The sequence below is a fragment of the Podarcis vaucheri genome, assembly GCF_965113315.1.
Source record: "Podarcis vaucheri genome assembly, chromosome: 1".
NCBI lineage: Eukaryota > Metazoa > Chordata > Lepidosauria > Squamata > Lacertidae > Podarcis > Podarcis vaucheri.
Genome location: NC_138759.1, coordinates 96,144,670 through 96,166,356, shown reverse-complemented (window position 1 = coordinate 96,166,356; position 21,687 = coordinate 96,144,670). Strand labels below are relative to the sequence as shown.

The following is a 21,687-nucleotide window of genomic DNA, read 5'->3' as shown; positions in this document are numbered from 1 at the left end:
TGTTAGAATTATATCCTCTTTAAAATAAGTGTGTTGCATCCTTAGAAAACTGGAATGTATAACTAATGAAGTGTTTTCTTTCAGTAAGCCTTTTTACAACTTTGCTTATCAATAATACTTGAACCATGTCTGCATGGGTTGCCTTTTTCCTGCAGCTTTCTGCTGAGCACAAGTGCCCAGCTATGGCCTGCTCTGGGAGCCCCATGTGTCTCTCCCATGTGTAGATCCAGCCAGTCCTTCCCTTTACTGGTAGCCCATGTACTTCCAGTCTGAGCACATGGGCCTAGTGAGTAGTGAGTGATGTGGCTGCATGTACATATGGGAGGCACAAACACCACTCATATATAGCAGGTCATAGTGGGGCACTTGCAGCAAGGAAAAGTAGTCCATTGAGCTGAATGATCTGCTCCCATGCATGCAACTACAAAAGGGAGGATGAGTCATGTTGTGCAATTTCAAAATCCAGTGTTTGCCTTTAGGAAATTTAAAAAAATAGATGCAAGAATAAATATGCTGGGGATTTTCTGTAGCAGACTGGAAGTTTCAGGTGACTGTGCATATTACATAGTATTGAACTACTGAAATCTTTAAAAAGGGGGCAAGCAAACTTCAGGCTTGAGAAAAATGAATCTCACTTGTGCTCCAAAGTCTACTACTTCCAAAATAGTGGCTGGACATGGTACACCATACACTTGTAGCACAATCTTATGAATATTTATTTGGAAGTCAACCCCCATGAGTGAGGTGCAGCTTTTGCTTGCTCAGGAATTTGTTTCTAGTGCCTGCCTACACCTACACATCCTCTCTCACATACAACTGGCTTGCTTTAAAGCTTTCTTTGTTTTCAGCTGCCAATTTTAGGGGGAAGACACTTAGTTGTTGCTAAGCGGGGAGCCTTTTATTGGTTGTTGTTAACTGGGATTACAAACTTTGTTGGATCTGTCAAATAAGTCAAGAGACCTACCAGCAGTGTTTTTTTCTGGGAGTACTCACCCTTAACAGATTCTTTTTGGGGGGACACATTTATAAAGATGTCCGCTATTCAAAAATACTATTGCCAGATGTTCAAGAATCTACTAAAAGATGGAAACTATAAAACCTCAAAAGATGGTATTATTTCAAAGGAATCTTACTATTTTTAGTATCTGCCACACACCATATCCAAAGCATGTATGCAATGGCATAGAGAAGGAGCTGAATGTTACACTGACATTTAGTGGTACAGCTGATAGAAACATTGTATTTATTGTGGATTTTAAACCAACTGATTTAATAGCACTTAATTCAATAAACCATCAAAGACATTCCAGAAAGACAAAGTTACCTGGAATTTTCTGGAATTTTAAATTTCTAAAAGCAGCATCTCTGGCACTTAGACAAAAGCTGATCCTGAACTGCATGAAGCACTTGCTATTATATTCTTGTACAGAAAAAACCCAAATATTTGCAGATGGTTTGAAGTTGGCATTTTAATATAAGAACTTGTGTTGTGAATGCAGCAGTTCTCCTTTAAATCAAATTATAGCTTCCCATGCTGAGATTACTTATTAAGCAATAATGATTCTTCAAGATTGTAACGAGGCAAGATTTTTCACTGCATCGGAGAACTGCCATGTACATAAATTACTTAAATCTAACTCATAGAACCTAGTACCTATCATTTGTTAAACTTTAAGACCACATAGATTCTCAGCTGATGGTTCCAACTGGGTCTTCTGCACTGGATTCCAAAGCAGGGAACAAGTCAACAAATACAGCGGGAGAGCTTGCTCCCTATTGAAAATGACGAAGATTTCAGGGTTGTGAATATCGTCAACAACACTGTCATAGAGTTTCATGCTACTTGCACTAATTGATGGTGGTGCAACATAGCTTCGATTGCCCCTCGTATACGAGCCTGTTACAACTTCAGCCTCAAACACACAGATCAAGTGGTCCATTTCACATTTTTCCCTGGTATCTGTTACAAGGTTCCTGGGGTTCTTGTTAAAGTAGATGCCAGCTCCATATTTCTGGTCTGGAAAACAATGCAAAACACAGACTGTTTAAACAGAGACATGTTTTCATTATGATAGCAGTATGCAAGACTAATTGCTTCTGAATATGACTTGGTCTGCTCCCACTCCCTGCCTGAATAGAAATAAGAGGACCAAGTAATAACTGAACAAGCCTTAAGGACATGCTGGGAAACTGCTGGTATTATAATTATTTTAACAATTGCAAACATTGCAATCATGGTGGCAATCGGGAGCAGCACATCTGATTTTGCTGCTTGAGACAAGATGGGAAGTGCTGCTCCATCGCTATTGGTGGAGCAGTGGCACTGATTTCAGATGAGATTTTGCACGCACTACAAGATCTTGTGGGATCTCGTGTGAAATCTGCCCTGGTGGAGGCAGTGGGGCAGGCAGAGCACCCACCTGGGCACCACCTCAGAGCCTTTTGCCACCAGAGGCAACAGATTCACACTGCCCACTAGCTACACCAGCCCTGGTGGCAGCAATGGACACTGCAGTCTAACTCTAGATCAGTTTAGGGTTTACAGAGGAAAAGCTAAATCTTGCTGTGAGGCCAATAGTGATAATTCTAAGAACCAGATAGGTACCACTTGATTTTATATTTTATTTAGCTAGCTTTTAAAGCTTTGAATTAATGTACTTGAACACCTGTGATGAATGCATCAACATGGCAGTCAAATTGTTTGAAGATAATCTACTGATTTTCTGGGTTTGGTTTTTTTTCTTTCTTTTCTTTTCATGGGTACATGCATGCTTTACCTTGTAAGGAGGAGGGGTAGGTTTTCTGAAATCCTGTTTTGCACACCAGACTACAGTACTGAGCTGGGACACGATGGTATAGCCTATGGCATACTGGCATTCCAGCATTTTTTCCTTCAATTTTTATTTTAATCCTTTGGAAGGTAGATTCTAAAAGAGGATTGCATATTTTCTCTATCTGCAATGAAAATGAAAGTAAGTTGTGCCCAGCTCAATAGCAGCAACACTAAAAATTACATACTGTTCCAATGCTAAGTACATTTTTATTTGTTTTTAAAATAGAAATTCCAGGATGAAAAAAGACCAAACTGTTCCAGTTTATTCTCTACATGAAATAATGTGGTCTGAATTTGATTTGGTTTGTAATAATCAGTTTGACTTGGATTTTACCCTCCTATATTCCTGTTGGTTTTGGATATTTGTAAAACATCACAATATTCTTTCAGAATTACTTTGCCATTGGTCATCTCTTTACCTTCAGAACCCGGAGGCCAGCTTTTTCAAGTTGTTTTTCTTTGTCCTTGAATTCTTGAAGATATGACTCTATCGGAGTGACTTGGTAACAGTATTTACTCGCCATTTCTTTGTGGCCTTCTTGATGAGGAGAGTTTCTCAAAGGTCCTAGATGCAGGAAATAAAATACTGAATAGTAGTGCAACTTTCAGATTGGAAAATTAACTGTAAGCTTCCTGGAGACGGGTAATGCCTGGTCTTCTATTTGCTTATTAAAATGGAAAAACAGTAAGCACAATGAGTTCATTGTTTAATAAAGGCCCCTTCTTCACAGTGTAGTAATATTTCCTTTGACAGCGACAACTGCAATCCGTTGAGGCTGCAATCCTGTAACCTCTTACCGTGATTTCTCAGGGTTCTAAATCACATCCGGGAGCCTACTTGAGTCGAAAAAACTTTCCAATGCAAAGCCAAATTCTTCACCAAATTTAATAATAATAAAATACTTTGGCTGATTGACATCCGATGCTTTTTCAAAACGTGTTGTGGAAAGTATACAAATTTAATAAATAATAAAAATAAAAATGTTCAGCCTTCAATGGACCAGGTGGGGAGAGGAATAGTGACAGTGATGTATAGGAAGGGTTTGCGCCCACCTGCACAATGGAAATGGCCTGGTGGGGAGAGCAACTGAATAGGGCTACTGCCTGTATGGTTTCAAACTGTTCTTTGTGCAGGCTAGAAGCCTGCCCTTAGTATAAGGTGAAGGATATCAATAAGCAAAATTCTTCACCAGATGCTTTCTTAGCAAGTGTTCACATATTTTTCATAACAGCATTGTGCATACAGCCCCACATACCGTCTGCCTTAATTTCTTGCTTGGCTGTTGTCTGCAGCATGAATTCGATAGCGAATGTTGCATCAATCACGGCTCGGGGGGAACCTTCGATCTCGAGGGCTGCACCCTCCCCGGTCAAACTCTCCACTATGGTTATGCCAAAGTGCTGCTGCAGATGAGACAGCTCAACAGGCTGACCACTGCCAAGGTTGAGAAGGTTATAATTTTGTATAACGATCCGGTGAGTTTCCTCAACTTGTATGATGTTTCGGAGCCACAGTCCTGCTGCCTCCAGCATTTCCTGGCTGCGTCCAATAAGTTCCACAAATGGTCCGTTTTTTTCACAACCTCCATCGGCTTGCATGTCAGTCTGTACCTCTGAAAAATATTATTGGTAGGTATTGCAATGGTTAGTGAATGACTCATAAAGAAGGGACAATTAAGAGGTGATATGATAGCCAAATATTTGAAGGGCTCACACAGATAGATGATGGGAGGGGTTATTTTTCTGTTGCTTGACAGGGCTAATTGGTTGAAATTACAAGAAAACCAAAAGTGGACTTTGAAACCGCGTTCCACTACTAAACTCTAAATTGAACCCTTGCTAGAATTGTTTATTACCAACTACAAATTCTCCCCGCCTCTTCTTCAACTCCACTCATCTTTCAAGTCCCTCATTAAAACCTACACAAAACTTAGTTTTCTAATATTCCTGACATGTTCTATTTGTGGTCAAACATTAAAATATTTTTTATATATACACAGAAAATCTCAACCAGTTTTAACCATCCCATTTATTTATTACCCATGCTATCCATATTGCTGCAGTCCATCTTTTCTTCCAGTTTGTTTTTGACTGACATAAGCTTGGTGAAGAAAGCCTTTAAAAAGAGAGAAAACACATACAATTGCTGCTTTTTTGGGCTCAGTTCTAAGCATCATTGTGCCAGTTTAGGATGGAGTGTACAAACCACTACGAATCTTCAGCATCTAATAACAATGGTCATTTTCCATTGCAGAAAGCTAAACCCATCACCATTTACTTCATATCCACATTCAAGAGTAGACCTGGGGCAGTAAAATCCCACACAATGAGTATAATGGGCCAGTGGCGTAGCGTGGGTTGTCAGCACCCGGGGCAAGGCAAGCAATTTGCGCCCCCTAACCCGTGGATTTTAGCACTCGAGTGCGAGCGCCCCCCCCCATGTTGCGCCCGGCCCCGCTGCACCCCCCACGCTACGCCACTGGGGCTGGGGGCGAGCGAAAGAGCCAAGGCCCCCCCCCAAAGGCTCAGCAGGAATTTATTAAATTTATTATTTGCGGAGCCCCCGCGGCCGAGGCAGCCGAAGCCCCCTCCCCTCGGGCACCTCCCCGCCCCCTCCTCTCCTTGGGCTGTAGGTGGAGCTCCAGATCCGGGCTTGGCCAGCGCCTCTCCTCCTCCTGGCCGGGTCCGGGGGCTTCCAGCCGTGCTCAGTCCTCGGCCCCCCCCGGCTGAGAGCCGGAGCCAGCGGCGCCCCCTTCTGCCGGGAGACCCTCGCCCGCCCACCGGCTTCCTCTCGGAGGGTTTTGGGGAGCGCAGGGCGCGGCGAGGCCCCTCGGAGCTCTCCTCCCTCCCAGCCGGCAGAAGCAGCCGCCGCCTGTGGCTGGGCCGAGGGGATGGCGGCGGAAGGGTGCAGAGGCTGCCCGTGCCCGGCCAGGCGTCGGTGGCGGCGTCGGCGCTGCTGCAGCGGCTGCTCCTCCTGCGAGCAGTGAGCGGAGCGCAGCCACAGCGACGGCGGGGGGCGTGCGCGCTAGGGCGCAAGGCTGGTGGTGGCGGCGGTGAGCCCGGCGGAGGAAGGAACTTGTCCCTTCCCTCTGGACTCGCGCCCCCCCAGATGTTGCGCCCGGTGCGGCCGGCACCCCTGGCACCCCCCACGCTACGCCACTGTAATGGGCAGTAGTGAGAGTTCCCATATTAAACTGAGCATTGTGCTTATCTCAAGTGATAACCCAGGCTTCTCCAATCTAGCACCATCTGTATGTTGTTGGACAATAGCTCTCATCATCTTTGACCTTTGCCATCCTGGCTGGAGCTGACCACAGTTGTGCTGTATTCCAAAATATTTGGAGGGCACCATTATGTGGAAACCAGTGATAAAACTATAGAAAAATGTTTTAGAGAGATGCATTTACCTCGGGTTAAGAACTTAATTCGTTCTAGAGGTCCGTTCTTAACCTGAAACTGTTCTTAACCTGAGGTACCACTTTAGCTAATGGGGCCTCCTGCTGCCGCCACGCCACCGGAGCACAATTTCTGTTCTCATCCTGAAGCAAAGTTCTTAACCTGAGGTAATATTTCAGGGTTAGTGCAGTCTGTAACCTGAAGCGTATGTATTAGATGGCCACTGTATTAGATGGCCAGTCTTTAGCTACTTGCCATGAGCATTCAGAACCTCACCTCATAAACATCACTGTCATCTGGAGGAACCACAATGAATACATCAGGCTTCTTCCCAGGATATTCCTCCGCAAAGTGTATTATTTCCTCCACCATAATCTCCACTACTTCATCCTTTGGCATGTGTAAATCTTCAATCCCAAGGAGAGGAAAACAAACTGATGAGGACTGCTGCTCTTGAGCCTTGATAAGACTTTTAGAAACTGCAGCTTTTAGTGCCTGTTGGAGGAGGAAAGTAGTTACGGTATAATGGTGACCCCCCCCCAACATTCAGTGAAATGAAAAGCTAATAGAAAAAAAGCCATCACCTCCTGTGCATTGCATTCACTGTAAGATGGCCATACCACATGGAGCACAAACTCGCAGTCAATATTGCACCCTTTTGTGAATATGAGTTTAAGGTTATCTGCTGGAAGTCTCTGTAACTCAGAGAGAAATTGCTCCTGCATAGCTGGACCTGCCTTTTCGAGGATTGCTCTTGAGATGGTTCCTTGAGAGAGATCATCTTGCACAGTCACAGAGCTAATAATAATGGCAGCCTGGAAGAGAATGATGTAAGAATCAGAAACGATTTCATTTTGAATCTATGCATGATTTCTACATGCATGGTTCTCTGGGGAATGTGGTAGCTCCCCGAATGTGGAATGCTCTCCCCAGAGAGGCTTGCCTGGCGCCATCACTACATGTTTTTAGGTGCCAGGCAAAAACATTCCTCTTTACCCAGGCTTATGGCAATTAAATAATCTATGGCATGTGAAAGTGTGGGGGAGGGGACTGTTATTATGATGACTATTTTATTATTAGGCTGTCTGTCAGTATGTTTTTTTATTCTGTTTTTATCACTGATGTTCTGTAATGTGTTTTCACACAGTACTGCTCATCTGGTACCTGTGAGCGTTGAAAAACCCAATTCATGGGGAAAGTAATGAATATTCACCCTCTCCATATCACCTGTAAGAACACGGTAACCTACTTGCTGCGCTTCTATGTTCCCTTTTTTTATCTGGAGACAGAGATCATTGACTGTGATGGAGTCTGCTGCTCCCGCCAGAGGCATGACATCATTGGTGCCTAGCAACTCTTCGCACGCCCTTTTCATGACTTCAGCTGTGGTCTCATCAATGTTCACAAGGTGGATTTCTTGCAAGTAACCAAATAACGGAGCTAACTGAATAAAATTCTTTATAGTCCGTACGATGACTTGAGCACACAAATCCTGCGGGAAGTTGAAGATTCCAGAGCTGAGGGCAGGAATGGCCACGGACTTGATATTGTTTTCTGGAGCATTGACATATTTTAGAATATTGATGATGGCTGCTTCAAGCTTGAGGCAACATTCCTCCCTCTGCTCCTCTGACCATCTTGGGCCCACTGCATGGATGACTTGCTTGCAATGGAGTCTTCCTCCACTAGTGACTGCAATCTGGCCAGCACTGAGCGGTCCGTTCTTTTCAATGAAATGCTTGCAGTGCTCTTCAATTTCTGGCCCTCCAGCTTTCAGGAGGGCAAATGCAAGGCCTCCAAAGTGATGCAGGTATTCGTTGGCTGCATTCACCAAAGCATCGGCCTCGTGCCTTGTAAGATCATCCACCCAGACAGAAATTTCAATTCCTTCCTTCAGGCTTTTCCTATACACTTCGGTGGGATTCCTGATGCTCTTTAGGACAGTTATGCAGCCAAACTTCTTTTCGAGCAGACTACACAGGTAGTTCTCTCTCCTCTTAAGAATTGCATAAACATTGTTGCTGATTGGAATTGATAACATTTCCTCATCTATTGGCATTCTGATCTCTAGGGGGAACAAAACAAAGTACATATTTTGTGGTTTTATGGTTGCAGTGGGGGCGGGTTACATAAAACCTTTCTACCTGCACATTTTAGATTTCTCTATTCACCCCCACACCAAAATGGCTCAGGAAAATAAAATTGCTTGCCAGTATATTATAACTGCAAAATGCCCTCTCAACCTAACCGACCCATAGAAAGTTGATCTCTTTAAATAATGCTACGTATCTAACAGCCCCTATAGAAAAGTTGTTGAGAGAGTATAACGCCTAGAGCAATTATTTTCCACCATCACATCACAAAATGTGACTTGTTGCTATGCCGGTTTTACAGTAATTGGGGAAGCTGCCGAGAAGGGGATATTGACTATAATACACACACACACACACACACACACACACACACACACACAATATGCAGAATATGCATGCTCCACATGAATAGAAGGACAGATAAAGAAGGTGGATCAAAGTACAAGAAACCCTGCAGTATAGGAATCTGGAGAGAAACTCGATCCCTGTCTCCTATAGGCTTTCCTCTGCAACTTCTGATAAGCAGAAACCTATTTATAATCACTACCCCAGGGGTAGTTAACATGGAGCCCACAACCTCTGGAGGATTCCCCACTACCTATACTTGATCTGCAATGAAAGGTATCAAGTGAACTATCTACCTGCATTGTCATTTTGTGGAGTCTCAGAACTGGAAGTCTGTAAAAACAAAAACAAAAAACGAAATCAAAATTATTTCGGCAAATGTCCCAGAAGTTAATGTTTGTGGACTGTAATCCTCATTCATAAAGCTTTACTTCACCTTCTGCGAAAATAATTAAATAAAAACAGTATTATATTGCTAATGCTTTTAATTACTGTATGGTCTTACATTTATACCCTGCAGTTCTTTCATCATGGAAGCCAAGGCAGCATACATGTGTGGAACCCCATCCAGACACTGACTAAAAGGAGTCAGCAAACTTTTTCAGCAGGGGGTCGGTCCACTGTCCCTCAGACCTTGTGGGGGGCCAGACTATATTTTGGAAAGAAAAAAAAGGAACAAATTCCTATGCCCTACAAATAGCCCAGAGATGCATTTTAAATAAAAGCACACATTCTACTCATTTAAAAACACCAGGCAGGCCCCACAAATAACTCAGAGATGCATTTTAAATAAAAGGACACATTCTACTCATGTAAAAACACGCTGATTCCCGGACCATTGATTCGCCTGGATTGAGAACACACTGATTCACCTGGATTGAGAAGGCGATTGGGCCGGATCCGGCCCCCGGGCCTTAGGTTGTCTACCCATGGACTAAACCCAGAGCTGCTTGGCTTCAACATATTTTTTTTAATATGCTGCTTACATGCCAGAAAGGCTTCTAAGCTAGTTTAAAAGTATAAAACCAATTATAAAACCCATACGTAATTAAAATACACTATAAATCAGTTCCATTAAAGCATTATGGGAATCCATTTTTAATTATTATTGTTCCAAATTTATTAAAGAGAAAGCACAGAAAAGGAAAAACAAAGCTGTCGGCTCACATTCACAATACAATAAATTAATAAACTGTATTAAAAGCATCCATAATTAAAATGTAGAAGAAAGCAGCCCATTAAACAGTATAACAATTAGAAGAGCAATTTAAACAACTATATGAGTAAGTTCAAATTCAGGGGAATGCTTGGCTAAACAGGTGTGTCGTCTTCAAGAGCCAGCAGAATGCCAATGCTGAGGAGGTCCACATGTGGTTTGCCTTCAGACCAGACCTCAGGGATCATACTAGTCACTCCAGCTGGCTGGATGACTAACCCTGTCTACTCAGAAATAAATCCGATTGTATTCAATAGGTCTTACTCCCAGATTAAGTTAGACTGGGATTGCAGTGACTGTATGCACTATATGCCAGTAAAGATCAATCCTCCAGCTTCTCATTTCATTCCAAAGTGGAATTAGGTGCTGAAAGGATTACTGGGCATTTGGGGTTTTGTTCATGTGTCATGTTTATATTCTGAACGTGAGGTAGGCCTCAGAGCAACTTGTTTCTTTCATGTTCAATAATAATAAAAATAATGCCCTGCTTCCCTCCCCCCAGCCCGGTCATTTCCACTCAATGCACTTCAACGACTCAGAACCCGTGTTTCAGTCTTTTTTGCTTTTGTGTTGACTTACCAACAATTTCATCATGTTCCCCATCTTGGATTTCCTCTTTTTTGTCCCCTCTTAGATGTTGCTGCTTTGCTCCTCCATTTTCCATTGGCCTAGGCTAGGGTAGGCAGCAAGGAGCTGCTTTTGCCACACTGGCCTGCCTTGGAATCCTCTGGTCTGGTTGCCATGGAGACCCCTGCTGGAACTTCAACCCCATTGTCAAGTTGCTTCCCAGATCACAATCTTCTTGTCCTTTAAAGCAGGGGTGGGGATCCTGCGGCCCACAGCTCTCCTCACTCCAAGCCATCCGCCATGTTGGCTGGGGCTGATGGGAACCGGAGTCTCAGAACATCTAGAAGGCCACAGGCTCCCCAACCCTGATTTTTAAAAAATGCTTACACTCACAGTCAAACCTCAGTTGTCGAATGTAATCCATTCCAGAAGTCCATTCGGCTTCCGAAATGTTTGACAACCAAGGCACAGCTTCCAGTTGGTTGCAAGAGCTTCCTGCACTCAAGCGGAAGCTGCGTCAGACATTCAGCTTCCGAAAAACATTAAAAAACTTTACTTCTGGGGTTTTGAGAGCCAAACATTCCAAAATTGAGCTGTTTGGGAACCAAGATTTGACTGTATTAGAATTCAGGGGTTAGAAGGGTCTCTGCACACAGCCTACTTTCCCCTAGCCCAAACTCTTAGCAGTATTCAATAGTCCTGTCCTCTGGGCTCCCAACTAACTTGCCCAAAGTCTCCAAATGATACGTATTTGTCATCTCCAAGAAACCAGCTCTCAGTATGTTACTTCATGTCACAAGGGATTTACACCTTAGTAAACATGTTTAGGTGTTTCCGTGCGCTGCTCTGGTTCGCCAGAAGCGTCATAGTCATGCTGGCCCCATGTACGCCGGTACGCAAGATGAGCGCCGCAACCCCAGAGTCGGTCACGACTGGACCTAATGGTCAGGGGTCCCTTTACCTTTAAACATGTTTAGGACTGGGCTGCCTGGCTAAAATTTAATCCACACTAATTTGGAAGGTGTTGAATAGAAATAAAAAGGAACCACCCCACTACGGAAATATGGTTGGCCTAAGATTCCTATCCCAAACCGCAAGGATCAGGTCAAATAAAAATACCTTACAGTTTTAACACCCTTTCATGGTCACCAGTTAGAATGCAAAAAGGATGGCCTGCCAGGTAGAATGTGCTGCTGATAATGCCAAAGTTGCGGGTTCGATCCGTACACAGCTGCATATTCCTACATTGCAAGGGGGTTGCACTAGGTGATCCCTGGAGTCCCATCCAACGTTAAAATTCTTAGATTATATTATTTTGCATTCCCACCCACCCCCTTTTACCACCACTATACGACTCTAGATTTAAGTGGAAGGAGTTATAGTGCACACCCTCCAAGTGTCCCTATTTCCCAGGGACGTCCTTGATTTAGAGAAGCCGCCCCGGTTTCTGATTTGATCCTGGAATGTCCCACTTTTCCTTAGGCCCTATTTTAATTGGAGAAATGTTGGGGTTATCCGACCCCTGATCTGTCTGAAGGCAATCCTGTATAGGGAAGTTTTTTAAAATGTTTAACTTTTTATTATGTTTTTATACAAATTGGAAGCTGCCCAGAGTGGCTGCGGCAACCCAGTCAGATGTGGGGGGGTATAAGTAGTAAAATTATCAGGATGGAATGGGACGTCCCTATTTTCATCGGAGAAATGTTGGAGGGTATGCTAGTGCAACCCTATACATATCTACTTGTAAGGTCCTGCGGAGTTCAGTGGCGCTTATCCCTAAATAAGTAAGCATAGGATTGCACCTTAATTCGCTTCAGCAATTCCGAGACGAGAAAGTAGAGGTACTAAGGAGCAATTCAATGAACGAAGTCATTTGAGCCGGGCCCGCCTCACCGGCTGAGCTTCTGCCCATTGCAGCCAACCTTCCTCCTCCGTAACCCGCCGAGTCAGAGCGCCGCGCTTCTCGGCTCCCAGGGATGGGCCGGCAGGAGGCGCTGCGGCGACGCAGCCTGGAGCCGAGCGGCGGATTCCGGCGCGCCCGAACGGAGGAGGAGGAGGAGGCAAGGCTCGCCTCCGAGGGAGTTGGCGAAGAACCGAAAGTGAAAGTCCGAGCCTGGCCCCCTTGCTTTGGTCCGCCATGGCCGGCGCTCCTGCTCCGCTCTTCGTGCAGCTCTCTCTCCTTCCTGAAGAGAGGGGCTCGGGGAGGCTCGAGTTCAAGCTGCAAAGCCACTTCCAATCCCGGAAACGCTCCGGGGGCGGCGAATGCGAAGTGCGAGTTCTGGATCGTGAGCGGGACGTCTATGCGGTGCAGTTCCTGTCGGAGGAAGGTAAATGGAGGCTTCAGAGGCCCCGACGGGGCGGTGTACAGTTACTTGGCTCCAAGCATTTGGGCATGGCCTTTCTCTGTAGCAAAGTTGGGATAAATGTCTAGAGGGAAGGAGTTTCCACTTTCGCCTAGCTCCCTTGAGTTTCCAGCTTCCTCTTCCTTTTTGCCCTTAGTATGAATTCCCCTTTTCGCCATACTTCGTCTGCTATTGCCTTCCACGCCCCGATCCAACCCCCCGCCCAATTCATCCTGATCCACCCAACAGCTGCACGACAGGCAGAAATTTTGCGGTTAAAGCTTTCCCTATCTCTTGAGTTTCTATCATAGCTGTCAACTTACAGATTTGAAAATAAGGGGCCAGCAACCCAAATAAGGGATTTTGCTTAGCTTATACATCAATCCGGCACTGATGGAGCCATGCTGCTTTTGCTGCCACTGACTGTGTTTTGCAGGGGGTTGGACTCGATGACCCTAAGTGTGTACAACTCCAACCAAAGAAGAGGGGCAGACAAAACTGAAGAACGACATCTAGATGGCAAAGCTTACAGGCAGAATTAGAAACCAGGAAGAGGGCCTCTTTAATAAAGAATGGGGAAAGTTTATAATTTATTTCAAAAGCTATTGTAAAGAGTTTCATACATTGGTAGGATTGACAGAAAACTTGTAGTAAAAATTTGAACTATGGATGGACAAATGATTTATAAAAATAGAGTTATGAAAGGGATGCTGAGGGGGGAAATCACTATATTAATATGCTGCACTGGTTGGACGGTATGCTAAGCAGCACGTCGGGGCTGCCGTCATCCTGGCGCGAGGAGTTCCATCGGTCCTTCCCCGCCCGAAAGGGAGGGAGAGAGACTCTCGCCCCCGAGCCCGGCATGAGGCGGTTCTGGCGCTGCGGCAGCCGTTGAAGCGCCGCCCTTCTGCGTCCCTCCCCATCCCCTCCTCTTCCTCCTCCCTCAGGCCGCCTCCTCAGCCGCTGCCACCTCCGGCTTCCCCTGGCACCGCGGTTGAAGTCTCACAAGATAGGGGCTGCCTGCCCGCCCGCCGCCACCCATCTCCTCACGATGCGCCCCTGAGGGGGAAAAGGGAGAGACAGAGACGCGGCAGCTTGTGTGCGGGCTCTCTCGAGGTGGAGGACCCCTAGCCGCTGCTTCCCTCCCGAGCCAGGCGAGCATGAAACCCGGGAAATTTAAGGGACATCATCAATCCGGGACAGCAGCAGGAAACGGCGCTGGGATAAGGGAGTTTCCCGCCACATAAGGGACAGTTGACAGCTATGGTTTCTATACTGGGGTTAAGCTTCACCTGTTAGATCCCTGGCTTAACTGTTAAAGGCCCTGGAGCCCTGCCAAAAAGCAGGGAGGGAGAAGTTGGCAAGCACATTTAGAGAAATGATTAGGAACATTGGAAAAGTAACATAACACCAAGAAAAGAAGAATGGGTTTTTTAAACTGTCATTTGACCAAACTTATGAGTTTAATAAGAAATTATTCTAATGAGAAAATAAGGAGAGAGTGGGAAGTCTTTATAAATTATATGAAGAGAACCAATTCCCAGATTCATACTTGGCTTAGTTTAGAATGAAAATCTCACAGGTAATTAGAATAATTCTCCAAAAATTTAATCATTACAGACAACCAGTGATATGAGGAATAAAGATCCACATGGAGTTAGTTGGAAGTCAATTTCTTTTTTTCCTTTTTCCCTTTTCTTCTTTTTTTGGTGTTGTTTTTCGTTATTTCCCTTTTTTGGAAGAGCATAATGTTTTGTATTTTTGATTGCAGATTATGTTATTATGTTTACATTCTTGTAATTTTGTTTTTGCATTTTTTCCTGTTTTGTATTGTTTGCTTGTTTTATTCAATGCTTGTTTGTGTGATGTATAAGTAGTAGTAGTAGTAATAATAATAATAATAAGTGATTAGGCCGGGGATCTTATGGAAATACCTTGAAGTGAAAGAAAATGAAGCCAACGTCTTGAAATAATGGAGTATATGCAGAGTGCCTTTCCCTCATCACTGGACTGTTTCAACTAGCTGCCAGACAACTAGCTGCCAGGGGGTGAGGAAGGTTTTTGAAATGGGAGGCTGCAATCTAGCTGCCTCTCTTGTTTTGGAAATTAAGCAACATCACTCGCTTCCATATAGCTGTGTTCAAAATGGGACTAGTCACAGCAAATCCTGTCAGCCAGGTCGAGATTTGTCTATTGCCTGGGAAGTTGTCTTAGGACAGAAAATGGGAGATTCTGAAGAGTAAGAGGGAGTTTGGCTTTGACTGAGTTACACTGGCTTATGTGGGATCAAATATCACCTGGTGTAACTGTGGCTTCAGAATTAAATTTTCTTAGGCTTGCAATATGAATATCACCAAAACAGATATATCATACATATCTTTTACATTGATCGTGTAAGCTGCTTTGAGATATCTTAATGCAAAAATGTGACATAGTATCATTATAAGTGAAATAGCAATAACATGTTTCTTATTTGAATAAATTTAGTGAAGCAACAAGTGAAGAAAAATGGACCTCATTTCATAGAAGTTTCTGGAAGATCTGTAAAGATAAATATCCTTCCAAATTCTGAGGTGTCAATGATGGATATGACAGAAACATCACTTGCAAATTATTTGAAGAGCTCAGCAGCCGGCTCGCTTTCTGCTTCAAGCACTCTGCCACTTCCAAATGATTTTGGAGAGCAAAAGCTGACTGAAAAATATGCAGGTGATCTGGAAAGCATGACCAGAAAGGTAAGAATCCACCAAGGCCTAGAACTTCAGAACGCCTAAGCTGCGCCCCTCTTCTTCCAGTACTGGTTAACTGCATCTTTACTGTTTTCTTCAATTGGCTATTTTTACCCATTTATTTGATAACAACTGAATCATTAATATCAGGCAGTTGAACATTGAATAAAAGAAGGAAAAACTGGGAAAGGTATAAAGACCGCGCAAGCGAATAAGAATAAATGCTAATTGTTGTATAACCTTCCTACAAACAAATCAGAATGAATTTGTCTCGTATTTATTGAACAATCTAACTTCCATGTAAGTCTTGTACAAGCAAATTGGGACGGATGTTCAATACATAGGGCATTTGGAGAAGCCCTGTGTGCATGTGTGTTAATAAAAATCGATTTTCTCTCTCTCTTTTTTCTTGTTTTCAGATCTTTCTTAGCGTATCTGCCACTTTGAATACTAAATTGCTCACAAAAGAGCAGAGAAGTCAGGTGACAACTGTCTGTCCCACCTTAAAAATAGATGTGCACTCAGGGCAGACTGGCATAGAAAAGGTATCGGGAGATTATGATGACATTGAGAAGTTACACCGTCATTTTGAGAAGCTCCTTGGAGGCCTTCACCACCGCAGCAATGAATTTTCACACCCTAAAGAGCCAAAAACTATGAGAGAGATGCCCATGGATGATTGGAAGGAAGGAAGGAAGAATGATGTAGATGTGTATGATATCAAGGTTCCTTCAGCTATCTTTGAATACTTCAGCCAGGCCTGCAAGGAACAAGTTGATGAACTGGAGCAGAAGTTCAGTGTAAAGCTGACTAGTCAAGAATGTGGAAATGGGTTGGCTTCTCTACGCTTCTCTTCTGTTGGGGACCCTAGCCTCCTAGAGAAAGCTCAGCATAATTTTGTCATGGCGTTTCAGAAGGTGACCGCAGATCTGAAACAGGAGAGAATGTCTTTTGCTGACAGCCACCAGATGGCTAAAGCACAGCAGATTATAAACCTCAATTTCAAGAGCGTCCTTGTTAAAACAGAGGGAAATGCGTTGGTTCTCCGTGGCCCTGCAAAGGAGATTTCAGCTGCTAAAGGGGCAATAGGGGAATTAGAGGCAGGAGAGTTGGTAAAAAAATCTGAAGCTTACCCTTTGAAAACTGACACCGGATTTGATCTTAAGACATTTAAGTTATTGGAACCAGAATTAGATAAAGAAATTGAATCTATAAACCGGATGTACAATACTGAGTCACAGAAAAAGTTTGCTCTCAGCATGCAGAAAGCATATGTTTTCTTTAAGCATAGGAAGTATCCAAACTCACATTCATCTTTACAAGCCTATGAGAGCTTTGTCCATTTTTATCAGATGATTTCAACCCAGCCCATAGAAAGAGTCATCCCCTTGAATCTTCTTGAGGACCAGAAAAGAAAACTAGACACGTTCTTTTCAGCACTGCAAAAAGAAAATCCCAGAGTATCAATGCGTATTTCAAAGAAAAATAATCTAATTCTATACGGTATTCCGGAGCATGTGCTTTCTGTTGAAAAGCACATCATGAGGTTTCTGGAAACTGATGTTGATCCACCTGTAGGAAGTATAGGTCCTAGTTCCAGCTCCGAAGAAACTAAAGGTGCATATTTGGAGCAAAACGGGGCCCCCAAAATGCACTCCCCTCCTCCCAGGGAGCAAAAGGAGTCAAAGGGAATGGAAGTCAAACAAGAGGATATGTGCAGCATTTGCATGGACACAATCCACCAGAAGAAAGTGCTGCCCAAATGCAAGCATGAGTTTTGTACTGAGTGCATTGAGCAGGCCTTGAAATACAAGCCTGTTTGCCCTGTATGTAATGTGGCCTATGGGAAGGTGGAAGGAAACCAACCACCAGGGACAATGAACATCCAGAAATCTCAAGTGTCACTTCCTGGTTATGCTGGATATGGTACCATCCAAATTTCATATAACATACCTGGTGGCATTCAAACAGTAAGTCGCAAGGAACACTTTGGGGGCTGAAGAGGGATTGGAATGGCATGAGGGAGTGTGAGCAGCCCCACCTTATATCTGCTCATAATATCCTTTTAGGAAAACTTTATATTGCTGCATGCACAGGCAAAACTTGTACTAGTGACATACTGTTGGGATGGGGTTTGGGAGTTCCAGAAGGTGGGAGCAGCAGAGCCATAAACAGGATGGAGCTTAAATTACCCCAATTGCAGAAATCTGCCATTATTCCACATACATCCTTTCTTGCATCAGGAACATTTGTTCTCTTTCCACATAGGGCTAAGCCTATTGCCCTCCTGATGGTTTGGACTGCAACTCCCAGCAGTTCCATTCAGCCCAGCCATTCTGGCTATAAAATAACAAAAATAAATAAATAAATTCTACCCTGCCCATCTGGCTGGGTTTCCCCATCTTCCTTCTGTGTTATGGCTTGGGAACCTTTTTCTGCCTTTCCTTTTCCACATTCCTTTCTGGACAACCTGCCATCCTTGCCACTTAAATGAAATTAGGCCAACAGCCACAGATTGCCCTTCTCTGGGGTAGAGGCATATGGAGTAATGAATGGTGTAAACAGATTTTCTGTCACAAACATGGGAAGGTCGCACCCAGTGGCACTGATTGTGGCAGGAGTTTTGGGACACAAGAAAGTAATTCTTTGGTATGTGAGGCGTTCTGATGGAGCACATACCATCAGCGAATAATCAGAGGCATCTCCAAAAAAGATACATATGACACGATCTGGTCTCCCTTTTTCTCTTTTATTGTTGAACGGGGGATATTTTAATTCCACCATCATCACAGAGGTGTCTGTAGAGAGGATATATTGATTGAAGATGTATTGTAAATGTTGAATGTATGTATGTATGTAAAGTAATTCTTTAGCGCAACACAATTCAGTGCTCAGAGTCCCTACCCCAAGGTGTGGTGACAAGAAGTCTGTTAGCTATGGAAGCTAAATGGTACTCTCAGGATTCCTCTGAATCACAGAAGATGGCTTCCTTCTGTTTGTTTATGCCATCCTTGGGAACCTTGCCAGAACCATTTGGCTGACCACTGTTGGAAACAAGATGCTGGATTAGATAAACACTTGGGATCCAACAGAACTGCTTCCCTGACAGTTGCTGAGCTTCATGCAAGTAAAGTATAACGCTTTGCCTATTTTAATACCTTTGCATTGCAGAAAGGCCACCCAAACCCTGGAAGACCATTCAGCGGTGCAAATCGGACCGCATATTTACCTGATAACCCAGAAGGAAGAGAAATTTTGAAGTTGCTTCAGCGGGCCTTTGATCAAAAGTTGATTTTCACAGTTGGCGAGTCACGTACAACCGGTGTAAAAAATGTTGTTACCTGGAATGACATTCACCACAAAACTAACTGTTATGGAGGGGCAAGCAGGTGTGTTGTATTTGTTTGTTTTAAGTGCCAATGATGCATTTCTCAATGTAATCTCGTTCTAGCTTTGATTTTGTTGGATGCAGATTCACTCAAGTATAGGAACCATTTTGGAAGAAGTGTTTTGGACAGTGATCTGACTTTTTTTCACATTTCACAATCTTAGCTGCAGATATTTGTTTTGCATGATCCAAACAGCAAAGTCAGGTTTTGTCTGTTAATTGCATGCTCAGGAGGCATGCCACGTTCTCCAACTGCAATAGTATATATAATGTACATAGTATTTCTTTTGAGAATTTTGAATAATCACAATAATCCAGTCCTGTGTCTAGCCCTGGGCCCAGTCTACTTCAACTTCCTACCGCTTGGCTAGGAATTGACTTGTCCTATAGGCCTCCTGCACTCAAGGCCACCAAGAGAGTGGAAAGCTGCTGCAGCAGCAAGCTGCCATTCTCCCCAACTTAACACATCCCCTATGAGGCGCATGTTGTGTACATGTTCTTTAAGTACAGTAGTGCCTCGGGTTAAGTACTTAATTCATTCCGGAGGTCCGTTCTTAACCTGAAACTGTTCTTAACCTGAAGCACCACTTTAGCTAATGAGGCCTCCTGCTGCTGCCGCGCCGCCGGAGCACGATTTCTGTTCTCAGCCTGAAGCAAAGGTCTTAACCTGAAGCACTATTTCTGGATTAGCGGAGTCTGTAACCTGAAGCGTATGTAACCTGAAGCGTACGTAACCTGAGGTACCACTGTATTCATAAAACCAAGGCGCAAATGTTACATTCAAATCCTCACCTCAAAATAACTGCAGATTCCTGCAGAGTCTTTTTCTTGGGCCACCGTGGTGTCAGCACACTGTTTCTCCAATATTTGAGTACGCAGTATTTTGATAAATATATTAGACAATAACCTCTCTTCATTGGGGAATTGCTTGGTTTACAAACAAAACTCTTTCTCTCCTAGTTTTGGCTACCCCGATCCAGATTACCTGAAACGTGTTCGAGAAGAACTGAAGGCGAAAGGAATTGAATGAGTGCTCTTTCAGTCGACTGTCCAGAATCTGTACCAGTCCAAAGATGTGCCAATTGGATTTAGCTTATGGGTGCTTTTTTCTGATTATCCAGTACAAAATTCTGAATTGCATAACTTGTTGAATAACTTGCTAAAAATCTGTTGCAGTGCTGTTAAGTAAAGCTGTCATTCCAGCGATAGGGAACCTGTGGCCCATGAGATGTAAAGCTTCCATCAACCGTGATAGTTTGCCATGTTGGAGGGAGTTGGAGTTTAACATATCAAGGGCTACAAGTGTCACACAGCTGCTGTAGACCGGACCACATTTCATGGAGCCCAGCCCCATTGATCGCAGCGGACCTTGATTTTCAAAGTTCTGCTGAAGTCACTTGGTGTCGGTTTTAAGTAGAAGCGTGCGTGATTAGGCTGTTAAACACTTTCCCCTCTCTTGTGTGCTTACTGCTACTGCTACCACTTGCAGCATAACTGGGTGGAACGAAGTTTAGTTTTTCTCACCTTTGCAGAACTGGGCTATGTTTTGCCGCCTTTCTCTGCATTGTGAAGATTCTTAAGTAAAAGCAAACCAATAAAAATGGTTCAGCATTTTGTGAGTTCAGGGCCATACTAAATTTTCTTAATTAGTTACGTTACCTGATTTCAGTGAGTCTGCTCAGAGTAAAATTTAAGATAAATGCCATCTGCAGACTGTATAGTGTTCAACCCAAGTTTATTACTTTTTTTAAAGGTTGCAGTTTGTGTCCTATTTTGAATCTTTGGAGCATCGTTGTCCCACAAGAAAAGGAACAAAATCTGGAAACCAAGTGGCTATTAAAACTATGTCTTTGATCGGTCTCCCCCTCTTGAAAATCAAATGGTTGAGCAATATTTTCTTTCTTTCCATTTAACACCAGCCTGAAGGCATCACAGTACATTTTGTGTGTATTTTTTGCTTCACTCTATGGCACATATCACAATGTAATGTGGCATGAGGCAACAGATTCTATTAGCTTGCTGCTGCCACTAAACTGGCAAGGTTAAAGTATATTCTTCAGCAAATTATTAAATGTGACTTAAAAGGAAATAAAATTCTGTATGCTAATTAAATGGTTTCTGTGGTGTTGTTTTTTTGTTCATTTGTTTTAAAGATCTTTCCTTGACCAGTTTTGGGGAGTAGGTGAGATTTTCCTGCCTGCTAACATGGCTTTGCTGTTTTTAAAGGAGGGTGGAGTAACTAATTTTGAAAGTGAAAATGCTGAAGAGTAATAGCGTACAATTCCTAAAATGGGTACACCACATTTTAATATGATGTTAATTAGCAAACAAGACCATAAAGGGAGGGCTTCAGTCTTTTGTCATGTGATGGTGATGATTTCCCTCTCACAATGGGAGGGAGCCATTTTGTGACTCAGCCCCTGGTACACCCAAAATTCAACCTTTGGGCCAGCAGGCACAAATGGGGAACTCTTACCCATGTGATATTCTTCCAGGGGCCACAGATTTGCAAGATAAATAAACATGCAAAAGACAAGAAAATGTACATTAACTTCAAGCATTTCAGTAGTGATTGAAAGAACTACTTAAGCAAGAAAAGAATACTAGTTAAGTAAAGGTACCTTGATCTAACATACCAGAAAAATAGAACCACACAACAGTAACAGCAAGATAGAAAATGGTCAGAATTCCTATTGCTTATTTGGGGGACATGCTACCGATTATGAATTAGAATCAACAATTTGTGTATTAAATTGATTATGTTGTGAATTGTGATTC

General features: G+C 43.5%; 2 protein-coding genes across 2 annotated transcripts; one reads left to right on the top strand and one right to left on the bottom strand.

Annotated features, from left to right (window-relative positions):
• Nucleotides 1–1,451: 1,451 nt before the first annotated feature.
• On the bottom strand, nt 1,452–10,611 carry PARP9 (poly(ADP-ribose) polymerase family member 9). The gene is made up of 10 exons (XM_082235264.1): nt 10,463–10,611; nt 8,964–9,000; nt 7,479–8,296; nt 6,814–7,044; nt 6,506–6,724; nt 4,874–4,949; nt 4,090–4,446; nt 3,253–3,398; nt 2,778–2,955; nt 1,452–2,017 (listed from the first exon to the last, which is right to left on the bottom strand). The coding sequence occupies exons 1-10, from the start codon at nt 10,484–10,486 to the stop codon at nt 1,665–1,667; spliced, it is 2,439 nt and encodes an 812-aa protein (XP_082091390.1). The 5' UTR covers nt 10,487–10,611; the 3' UTR covers nt 1,452–1,664.
• A 1,910-nt stretch (nt 10,612–12,521) lies between these two features.
• On the top strand, nt 12,522–21,021 carry DTX3L (deltex E3 ubiquitin ligase 3L). Its single transcript, XM_082216138.1, has 5 exons — nt 12,522–12,777; nt 15,280–15,527; nt 15,941–17,491; nt 18,693–18,910; nt 19,870–21,021. Exons 1-5 carry the CDS (start codon nt 12,588–12,590, stop codon nt 19,937–19,939), a joined length of 2,277 nt encoding a protein of 758 aa, XP_082072264.1. The 5' UTR covers nt 12,522–12,587; the 3' UTR covers nt 19,940–21,021.
• Nucleotides 21,022–21,687: the final 666 nt, after the last annotated feature.